At 39.8% G+C, this 12,286-nt stretch overlaps 1 protein-coding gene across 6 annotated transcripts in view; it reads right to left on the bottom strand.

The window, feature by feature from the left end:
• The window catches only part of TENM1 (teneurin transmembrane protein 1), a 1,319,573-nt gene that overhangs the window by 461,580 nt on the left and 845,707 nt on the right, over nt 1-12,286 (bottom strand). For all 6 annotated transcript variants that reach the window (XM_069747173.1, XM_069747175.1, XM_069747177.1 and 3 more), the window contains one exon: nt 1,825-2,063. In XM_069747173.1, coding sequence (XP_069603274.1) covers nt 1,825-2,063 — 239 coding nt within the window. The remainder of the gene's footprint in view (nt 1-1,824; nt 2,064-12,286) is intronic.

Raw genomic sequence — 12,286 nt, 5'->3', positions numbered from 1 at the left:
CTACACTGCACAGTGCTAAATGACCTCTGACTGCCACAATGCTTGGTGGTCAGTGGTCATTAATAGCCTGTTAACACAGGATGACCTGGCTACAGATGCGTACTAGCGACAAGAAATAAATCATCATGCAGTGCACATATGTTGCCATTGTTCTCAGCAGCACAAGTCCTGCTTAGAAACAAACAGATCATTCCACCTAACAAACAAATTTCTTGCTAATTCATCTGATGATTAGTAGCCTGTTTAGTAATGCTCATTTGCAATAATCGTGCAATGTAAATAGATGTTTCATTTGCTGTACCTGTAATAAGACATAGAAACTAACAGATCCATCCTAAATCTATAGGATCCATTGGGATCTGTGAGCATCCTTTGCTAAACAAACAACGACATTTAACATGCAACGGCAGGTGGGTGCATTGTTCCATGTGCCCATTGGTTAGTTTCCTGACATTAGGCACTGCCTATATTGACATTAGGTCTTTTGATTTCACTGGATTCATGATGGACATTCATCATGAATCCAGTGAAATTTGAAGACCTGATGTCAATATAAGCAGTGCCTAATGTCAGGAAACTAACCAATGGGCACGTGGAACAACGCACTGCCTGCCACTGCATCTTAAATGTCGCTGTCAGAGATTGACAGTAGGATTTAACAGGTTAACAGCCATTGGCAGAACTCCTCTCCTCTCCGTGGCTGCTAAATGCACATCATGGCTGATTAAATCATGTGCACGGAAAAATGTGGGCCACACCCAAATCAGGGAGTCGGCATATGACGTATTAGTATGTCATATGTCGGTAAGGGGTTAATTTAGCATTAGGAGTTGTGGCAAATGTATTTGATGCACATCTCATTTTTCTGCAAATTCAAATATCAAATGATCAGTTCATCTCTAGTTGTTGTGACCATCACCTATTTGTTATCTGCCTCCAGCTTTTTAATAAACGTGTTATCTGTTTCTGCATTCCTCGAATTGTAACGATTGTGATCACTACAGAATAGGAAATGTCAAACTATTGTAAGGCTAAGTGACTAGGATAAAAACAGCAAGATTTCAAGGTTAAATTAAAATCGATAATATGAAATTAAAAACAAAAACACATCACTAAACTTTACAAAATAAGCTTAACATTGATTTAAACAATCTGTTTTCTAACAATTCTTTCCATTGGAGATGACCTTCAATTGGTAAAAAAAAACAATCATTTTGTTTCAAGCTTCGGAAATAAATGTTATCTGTAGATAAATGCAAATTTCCTGTTCAGATGTATTGTAGGTTATAAACCACTGATATTCTCACTGAGTCATCAGATAAATCTAACTGAAGCCAGATGGGATGTATTTCTTGGCTGCACAAATGTCATTGTTTGTGAATGACAATACACATTTGCCAGCTTCCCCATGTTCCATGGATGTTTTCAGGTTTCGAAGATATGCCCCTGGAAATGTCCTTGTTTTTCATTACTGACCAGCTGTAAAATAAATTTCCTATTCTCCGTCTCATTTGGATATTAACCATCTATTCACATCCTCTTATTTTAGAAGTTATTATAATTGACAACAAATGGAATGTAACACACAATATAATGCCGTATTGTAGAACAAGTTAGCCCTTGGAAACAGACTATTGATTGACTTAAATTCAGTAGCCTGACAGACGTCCGTCAATGGAAAATCTTTTAAATAGTTAGTAACTTTACAAGTGCAAAATATAGCTCTGAAAAAGTTTAGTTTTGCAGCCTGACTTCTTGGATACACATTTGATTTTATTGCACATATAAAAGGTAAAAATTTAAGACAGAGAAGAGAACTCTTACCGATAACATACGCAAGCAGCAGTGCTAGTGTTACTGTAATTGCTGTAGCACTCAAGGCCGTACATTTCCAGTTACAACACCGGTATGATTTGTTAAATGTGAAGGCAGGCCGGGAGAAGGTGCTCCTGGGCAGAGGTCTCGGAGGTGGTGAATAGACTGTATTCGAAGTTAGAGGGTAGTTCTGGCTGGCAGCACTGAAGATTGGAGACGTACCAGATCCATGCTTGAAGAGGAAATGCCTGCAAGAATATAAAAGGCTCAAAATGATATAAGCATCATCAGTATGCATCGAGCAGCCACCATAACATTAGCCAAGTCTACTTCACCGTGATTTCTTTACTTACAACATCTTTTATGAACTTCATTTGCAACATACACTAGGTACTTAGTTGTTAAGTACTGTATGACCTCAAAAAGGCAATGAATTTGACATTAAGAAAAAAAACATATGTTTTATGAAAAATAGAAGTAAAACAGGCATACTTAAATAAATCACTGATATCTGACAACGCATCATTACTTTTTTTTATTAGTGAGAAAATCACAAAGTTCCAAAACAGAACAGCTAATCTGCCATCATAAGCTCATGTCTCTTTACAGAAAGTATTAAAGTGCATCGAGCAGATCTAAGGATTGAGTTGATTCACATTTCTTCAGATTTGCAGTTTCACATGAATTTGAACACAGATTCAATTCAGGAATCGCACAAAAAAATACTTAATTTAAAAAATGTCCAAAAATAATCAAGCTGGCACTTCACATAGATCTACAACAACAACAAAGACCAGTCTAATAAACTAGTCATAGGAAGAGATCAAAATCATACTTAAAACTTGAATGCTTTATTATATACATATAAAAGGTAAAAGGCCTGAGACAAATAAACACAAGGTGTACCCTGTAGGGAGAACTCTGGTGCTATCCTGCACAATAAAATTAGAGCTATACAAATGTACTGTCAGTAACCAGGTGTCATATCAAAAAGTCACGTGCTCTGCTAGCAGATACATAAATGACATAAATCAATCAAATGAGTCCCACAGTATAGGTAACACATGAGTACTGAGAAGAATTGGAAAAAATACCAAAAGTAAAGAGGCCCACTAAAATCTCGTACACGAGGAAAGTGATTGTCGGTGAAGCGAAGGGCGAAACGCGCCTCGGGGTGAGGGGGAACACCCGGACTATCCAGTTTCAGTCATGGCCCCAGTTTTATGAGGTAGTATCATCAAATACCTTGTGATCTAGTGTTTATTTTCATACACCTACAAGCACTTTCCTAGTATACGCACTAGGCCACATATTAGCACACAATGACCATTTAAATACATAGTTCTATATAGCAGGAGATAACAGATGGATGACTTAAATGGGGGAACTCCATAATTTCGGAACTGCTCTCTGGATAGGCACGTAAGGCTGGGTTCACATTGCATTTAAGTCATCCGTTAGATGGACTACGTTACACCGCAGCATAACTCAGTGTAACTCAGTCCGTTAACGCCGCCATTACTTCCCATGTCGGATGCATCACTAGCGCACACCCACAATGGGCGTGCGCTAGCGATGTGCCGTCATTGAGTGACGGACCCCGAAACGCAGACTGCAGCGTTTCCGGGTCCGTCACTGCTAGCACAGATAGAGCTAGCAGATGCTCTATCTGCGCTAGCATGCTGCCATACCGGCACTTGCGTTAACAGCAGCCCGTTAATGTATGTGTTGAACGGGCTGCTGTTAACGCAATGTGAACCCAGCTTTATGGAGTTGTCTGAAAGTTACAACACAGAAGATCTCATAATTGCTTTTCTATTTTGATCTGTTAAGATTCCAGATTGAAAAAAGTATAGATGAAACTAATTTAATACATTTTACATCATCGGTTTTACAATCTCAGCCATAACTGCATACTGTCATGATGTCACTTGATGGCTGGCATAATACTTGTCTTCCTGAAGAAAAAAAAGTCCTAAACAATTAGAACCCAATTATATGATCAAACGGGCAATGGTAAAATAATCCTTTGGTAACAACATCCTCAGTAATTGCAAATCCAATCTAAAATGAAAGAGGAAAATCTTTGTCTTGAAAAGAATATGATAATAACATAATATTACCCAGAATCAGTGAACAGAGATCATTTATGACCCTCATATGTCATGTTTATGGGAGGTTGAACAAAAAGCATATTCATTCCAGTAAGGACTCGAACGTTGACTTTATAATTTAAAAACAAGTTAAACAAATAATAATCACATTGCAAACTGTTGTACAGCTTGGAGGATTATTGTTGTGCCTACAGTAATAAAGAAGGAACTTTGACTTATGAAAAAGTAAAGGGGGCTGCTGTGACTATTGGGGACGTAGGATGTATGCGTTGACTATTAAGAAAGAGGGGGGAACTGATTTTACTGCTTGGGGTCTGCTTTGACAACAAAAGGGACAGTAGGGGACATAGTTATCAGCACTGTTAGATTGATAAAAGTCCACTAAAAGAGAAAACAAGCCAGTGCTCTCCCTGGCAATAGAGTCAGACCAGAGTATAAAACTGGATAAACCCATACTTGTAAGACAGCTGAAGCTAACTGTTCAAGGAACCTTCTTACAGGAGATACAAGGACATGTTGTTGCTCGGATGTTTCAGGCCAATGGGGCAACTGCCTTCTGGGAGTGAGACAGAATCTGTTAAAGATGGAGGGGAAGACTGTGGCTGACTGTGCAGTGAAAACGGAAATGCCACAGTGTGTATGAGAGTAAAACTGTGCCAGAAGAAATCCTGGGACTGGAGCATGGGGCAGAATAATAAAGAGACTGCCTAAAGATCTTTCTTGGTAGAAGAAAAACAAGGAGCCACTGGGTTCTGCTGGAAAAAAGATGAGTAGTACAGTCACGTTGAGGCTACGGGTTTCAGCACCATACAGGCACCTTCGTAAGGCCTATATACTCGAAGTGGTACAGACACATAGATACACAGGTACAATTTTTAGGGATGACATCATAGGTCAAAGGTCATGAATAAGTCAAAACATAAATGTTAATATTCACATAGGCAAATACAGAATATCAATAATCATTAACAGTGGTAGTAACATAGTAACATAGTAACATAGTTAGTAAGGCCGAAAAAAGACATTTGTCCATCCAGTTCAGCCTATATTCCATCATAATAAATCCCCAGATCTACGTCCTTCTACAGAACCTAATTGTATGATACAATATTGTTCTGCTCCAGGAAGACATCCAGGCCTCTCTTGAACCCCTCGACTGAGTTCGCCATCACCACCTCCTCAGGCAAGCAATTCCAGATTCTCACTGCCCTAACAGTAAAGAATCCTCTTCTATGTTGGTGGAAAAACCTTCTCTCCTCCAGACGCAAAGAATGCCCCCTTGTGCCCGTCACCTTCCTTGGTATAAACAGATCCTCAGCGAGATATTTGTATCGTCCCCTTATATACTTATACATGGTTATTAGATCGCCCCTCAGTCGTCTTTTTTCTAGACTAAATAATCCTAATTTCGCTAATCTATCTGGGTATTGTAGTTCTCCCATCCCCTTTATTAATTTTGTTGCCCTCCTTTGTACTCTCTCTAGTTCCATTATATCCTTCCTGAGCACCGGTGCCCAAAACTGGACACCGTACTCCATGTGCGGTCTAACTAGGGATTTGTACAGAGGCAGTATAATGCTCTCATCATGTGTATCCAGACCTCTTTTAATGCACCCCATGATCCTGTTTGCCTTGGCAGCTGCTGCCTGGCACTGGCTGCTCCAGGTAAGTTTATCAAAAGGGAGTAAAACAAGTGTTTTGCATCTTCTATAAAAAAACCAAACACCAAAATTAAAATAGTGTTCCAAGGGGATGGGGAGGAGATGATGATTGACATAATCAGTATATTTAAATGTTTCTGTGTGTGTGGTAACAAAACATCAGGGGAGAAGCTGACAAATACCTGATGATGTTGTAGTAAGTGTAGGAATTTGGCGAGGGAGCAGATTGCTGAGATAAGTGTATGATCAGTGAACAGTATTTTAATTTTGGTGTTTGAAATAGGAGATGTAAAACACTTGTCTTACTCCATTTAACCATCAATGTTGTTTTCCATATTCTGTATTTGTCTATATGAATTTAAGCATTCATTCTCTGGTTTAACTTATTCATGACCTTTGACATATGATGACATTTCCCTCCCATTTTTGTATCTGTACGTCATCATTCATATGGCTTGATGAAGGCGCCGGTGCAGTGCTGAAACACGTAGCCTCAGTAAAGTAAAGGTACCGTCACACTTAGCGACGCTGCAGCGATACCGACAACGATCCGGATCGCTGCAGCGTCGCTGTTTGGTCGCTGGAGAGCTGTCACACAGACCGCTCTCCAGCGACCAACGATCCCGAGGTCCCCGGTAACCAGGGTAAACATCGGGTAACTAAGCGCAGGGCCGCGCTTAGTAACCCGATGTTTACCCTGGTTACCAGCGTAAAAAAACAAACAGTACATACTTACATTCAGCTGTCTGTCCCTTGCCGTCTGGTTCCTGCACTGACTGCTGGCCGTAAAGTGAAAGTGAAAGCACAGCACAGCGGTGAGTCACACAGCGGTGACTCACCGCTGTGGCTGTGCTTTCACTTTACGGCCAGCAGTCAGTGCAGGAACCAGACGGCAAGGGACAGACAGCTGAATGTAAGTATGTAGTGTTTGTTTTTTTACGCTGGTAACCAGGGTAAACAGCGGGTTACTAAGCGCGGCCCTGCGCTTAGTTACCCGATGTTTACCCTGGTTACCAGCAAAGACATCGCTGAATCGGTGTCACACACGCCGATTCAGCGATGTCTGCGGGGAGTCCAGCGACGAAATAAAGTTCTGGACTTTCTTCCCCGACCAGCGATCTCCCAGCAGGGGCCTGATCGCTGCTGCCTGTCACACTGGACGATATCGCTAGCGAGGACGCTGCAACGTCACGGATCGCTAGCGATATCGTCTAGTGTGACAGTACCTTAAGTACGTTGAACTTTTTCCCACAAGTTTGAATAATAATAGATTTATTTATGTAGCGCCAAAAATACTCCGCAGCACTTAATTAAGCGGGGGCATGCACAGACAATAAAAACAATGCAAAGCAACACATAGCTCATCAGTTACAGGAGGACAAAGGGTCCTGTTCACAAGACTACAATCTATAAGGAAGTAAGGGGGGACGCAATAGGTAGAATGTGCTTGTTAGGTTAGGTCCAGCCATAATTATTATTGATGGGGCATTTCAAATAAGCTGCTTGAACCGGTCATCAGCCAGTATCTGTCTATTGGGAGCATGGAGGATGAGCGGACGAATGAATGGAAGGGGTCAGATTCTGAGGAAAATTTAGAAAGCGATAGCAGGGGAGAGTTAGGTTTGTGAAGTGATGTGATAAGCCTTTCTAAAGAAATTTGCTTTTAAAGCATGCTTAAAAACGTGGAAGTTAGGTATTAGTCCGATCATCCGGGGTAGTGCAATCTAAAAAAATTATCGCAGTACGAGAGAAGTCTTGGAAATGGAGATGGGAGGTTTGGATTATGGAGGATGTTAGTCTTAAATCATTTGCCTAGTGCAGAACACCGGTAGGGTGATAGACAGATGAGAGAGATAAGTTTGTGGGTGAAAAAGATAATTTTGTATTGTTCTCTGTAGCGAATCTGCAAGAAGTGCAATAAATGACACAAAGTGGAGGCATCAATGAAGTGGCTGGACAGAAATGTGACCTGTTAAAAACATACACCCTAGAGTCCAGCACAACCCTTGTCACATCCCTTACAAACAGTATTCAATTACTACAGTTTTGTGTATTACACACAACTATAAGTGAAGCAAATTTAGATCCGATGATGGTGATAAATTTGTATTTTAAAAGATGTGCTCATCTCTAATGATCTAGGCATCAACAATTCAACAGTTTTCACAGAGGTGGATCACACACAGACCTGGGGCAAACAAACAACATGAGGAACGATTAATGAGTTGGAGTTTTGCCAAATGCAAATCTCAAAATAAGAACCTTAAGACACAATCAGATAAACTGAAAATGTTATTTTGCATTCCAATGTAATTACATTGCGTCTCATTTCAGAACAGGAGTCACTGTCAGGTACAAATTGAATACAGAGACTGAAATGCATCAATGTCAACTTGTCAAATTACATGAAGTACTGGGTTTTTTAAGGAAATCTGCCAGTAGGATTAACCCTTCTGCAGTTCTCACAGCTCTGCTGTATTTCAACCCTGGCTGCCTGTGAGATGGAAGGTGTGTCAGGTATAGTCAAACACAGCTTTGCAGTGAGATCAGGAGAGCAGAGAGCCGCCATTACTTATCACACTGGTAACCATTAAATATAACACAGGTAGCTCCCATTTTATATAAAATAATCTCTGGAGGCAGATTCTCGTGCAGATCAGTGTCTGACTCATAGATCTTAACAGCTTGTCAAAATGCACAATTTCACATGCTTTGAAGGTGGAAATGGGCCCCCTTACCTCTTTGGCCCCTATGCAGTTGAACAGGTTGCACCAATCATATATCTGCCTCGGTTTAAAGGGAATCTGTTAGCAGGTTTTTGCTACCTCATCTTAGAGGAGCATGATGTAGGCAAAAAGACCCTGAATCCAACTATGTATCACTTAGTTTACTGGGTGCAGAAGTTCTGACACAGAGTTTTTGGATTTAGCAATGCAGCAGAGCTGAGAAAGCGAACCCCGCCCACACATGGCTCCCTGTGTACAGACGGGGAGTTGCTTTTCACAGTGGGGGCAGAGTCAGACCAGGAGTCCTGACAATGATAATCACAAGGTTATAAAGTCTTCTGTGTAATTTAACAACAGCACCTGTGAGGGTATGTGCACACGTCAGGATTTCTTGTAGAAATTTTCCTGACAAAAACCAGACATTTCTGCCTGAAATCCGCATGCATTTTTTTTTTCGCGTTTTTTGACGCGTTTTTGACGCGTTTTTTGTGCGTTTTTTCCCAAATGCATAGAATTGCGGGAAAAACGCAGAAAATCCGCAAAAATAATGAACATGCTCATTTTTTTACCGCGATGCGTTTTTTTAGCGGAAAAAAATGCATCCATGTGCACAAAACATGCAGAATGCATTCTAAATGATAGAATGCATAATGTATGCGTTTTTAATGAGTTTTTATAGCGTTCTTAGCGCGAAAAAAACGTGAAAAAACCTGAACGTGTGCACATGGCCTGACACATACTGTAATTTAATTCTGTGCATTAACCCCTACCTCATGATGTAATCAGGTTGCATAGTAAAAACCTGCTGACAGATTCCCTTTAATGATTACTCTCAAATGATTTGTGCTTTGGTTGGAGACCCCTTAAAAATGCTTACACTGAATGACCCTTTCGCTCTAATATCTAAACCTTAATACCTAAAATATGTAGTTTACTATTTTGCCTGTTCTCTTGCAATATACGGGTAAAACTCACCCCAGCTTTTTGACAAGTCACATAAAACTGGGACTTTTTGAGATTTACAATAGGGCACCGAAATAATAGGAGTCGAGCCGGGGTAGGCAGTGATGTTTAAAATGTAATTTACAAGAATAGGAGTTATATTCGTCGCCCGGTATATGAAACGCCAAGCAAGCTGTAATGAATAGTGCAACCTACTGTGAACTGCTCAAACCTCACATTTTTTGTTAACATATTGCGAGGTATTGGATCGGCTAAACTATTCAGAGAAAAAGAAGAAAGAAAGAAGAAAAAAAGGTGATTTCCACAGAATTTTCTATTTTCTACATAGACTGTAGTACTGTGAGTACTGCCACTTAGTTCATTTCAAAGGAGTCACCAGTCACTTAATGTAGATATATAGTCCTCCAGTCTAGTGTCTGCTATCCAATATTTCTATAAATGCACTAAGGTTAATGAGATGCCAACTGACACGTACATTTAATCCACCATCCAGCTTTAAAAAGCAAATTTATTGAATTTTTTTCTTTCTTAATGGGAAAGTCTTACATGTGGGATATTGATTGAAAGCTGTGGTGCTTGCTGGGTTTCACAAGGAGCACGGCTGGAAGAAGAGCAATGCTGACATAACCGAAAAGTATTATTAAAGAGAACTAATAATCAATTGTGTGAAATCATCTTCATCGTTTCCCTGGTTGAGTCTAATACGCAGATGATACCTAAGCAATAAACATGTAGGGCGCACTGGAAATTACTCCAACCTTCATGCTTATATGTTTGTCAAAAAACATGACGTTTTAGATGATATATATATATATATATATATATATATATATATTACTGTGTTTATGGCATTTTACTGCTTATGAGTTTGGGAAATGCGATGTGAAGTCAAAAGGTTAAAGCCTCCAGCTGTCAGTGCTCAGGTTTTCCCAATTTCTATTCTTCCTCTTGCGTGCCCACCTCTCCAATCCACGATAAAAGGAATGGAACAAATACAAAAGTGTCATTGTCAAATATTGCAATGTTAAATCAAACAGAAACCATAATGTCCTTGTTCCAGGCAACGTGAGGACAGATCGGGCAAAGGTAAGCTCTGGAGCAACAAATGACTTACTGGCAAATGTCATAAATAGGCTATAAATAAGGAATCTAAAACCAGTAGAACAGCAGATCACATTAAGACAGTCATTAGTCTTAAAATAGCGTAATTTACGCTCTACGCACATTGCATCCAAGTAGGGATGAGCAATAAATGTTTGTCTAATTGAATACTACTCAAATTTTACCAATATCTGAGTTTGTTGAACTTTCCACTGACCCTGATTTTTCTGAATTGTAGAAGGCCATGAAAGTTTTAAAAAATAAAAAAAACTCTTTATGCTTACTTCTCCAGCCCCTCCAATCATTGAAACATCTTCAGATCACCCACAATAGTCGCATTGCAATCTGCAGGACTCTGCAAAACACAGGGAAGGGTCACCGTGTCCTGAAGTCATGACTTTGCACACACATGTGCAGAACCCTACTGGGCCCCATCAGAGCTGGAAGAATGTGATAACATTAAAACTTAACTTTTAATATACAGGGATCAAAAACAACTGGGGTAGTATAAAAATTAAGACACCTCAATTTTTCATAAATATTAGTTAAATGAACAGACAGCCACAGTAGTGGACAAAATATTGGCAGTAAAGATAGACCTGTGAATAGAGACTCCACCAATATGCGTAGAAATGATAGTGGCCACAAGCAACGCATATAAAATACAAGGAAATACCAATATGTCACAGTGTCGGAAGAAAAAATGGAAACCTCTCAACCAGTGTGTGTAGTCCTCGGGGTGAATAGAGAGTTCTTCATCTGATGTATCAAAGGACAAATCCTCATCACGTCTGAAATGGGCAGAGGCCGGAGCATTAGCACTAGCATGTTATATGGGTCAATACAGTGGCCCTGGGTGCCCCATGACTCCCGCCCTTTCAAGGGTAGTCCACAGCTTTCACTAAGCTAGATTTGCCCTAAATAGTCCTGTGTGTCTCCCAATACATTTCTCCTAATAGGTCTTCAGGGGAGGACATGTGCACCAATCATTCAGGATAAAGGCTAAATGTCTAATGCCCACCCTGCTACTCTTACTTTCTGTATTTTATACTTGTTGTTTGTGACCACCATTTCTAGGCATACTTGTGGTGTCTCTATTCACAGGTCTATCTTCATTACAGTTATTTTGTCCACCACTGTGGCTGTCTGTTCATTTAACCAATATTTATGAAAAATGGAGGTGTTTTCATTTTTATACTACTCCATTTGGTTTTTACCCATGTATATTAAAAATTAAGTTTTAAAATTCTCACATTGCTGCTATATTGAGAGCTTAGGTAACTTTTTAGGTTGGCACTAAATGCTACCACCAAAAAAATGGCTTTTGAAAGGGGCAGTAGAGTAAGGCAGTAGATGTTTGCAGACCATCGGAAAATATGTGATATGTGACACATTTGACGACCATACATTTTACAGTTGCAATATATTCAGAGAAAAATTCTAAACTATTTCCATGAATGATGCTAGGTTCCTCCAGAGCAGGACAAACACCATCATATGGCAGCCTTCATTATGGCCTCAAAATGAAACTAATACCAGAAAAGGGGAAACTCATAGAAGCACATCATGTGGACAGCCACATCTATTTCTAACACGTGCTTTTTGAATTTTTTGAAGGAATGAGGATTGTAGTTTACACATATGGACCTGGTTTATTTATGGGACACTTGTTATATGTTTTCTATGTTAATGTATATGGGAGTTTCCTGTCCTTTAATATTTTCTGCTGTTTTATGGTAGTCTAGATTAATCACACACTATATCATGCCCTATTGCTGACCCTACATATGAGCTATACTATGAGTTACAATATTCTTTTCTTATCAGTTAGTATGTATTTTTGATTGATGTCTTGGTATATGACCTATTGATAGGTTACGATTTATTAGGTACTGGGGGACGGCAA

This window comes from Ranitomeya imitator, chromosome 2 (genome assembly GCF_032444005.1).
Source record: "Ranitomeya imitator isolate aRanImi1 chromosome 2, aRanImi1.pri, whole genome shotgun sequence".
Classification (NCBI taxonomy): domain Eukaryota; kingdom Metazoa; phylum Chordata; class Amphibia; order Anura; family Dendrobatidae; genus Ranitomeya; species Ranitomeya imitator.
This window is presented reverse-complemented; position numbering and strand designations above follow the sequence as displayed.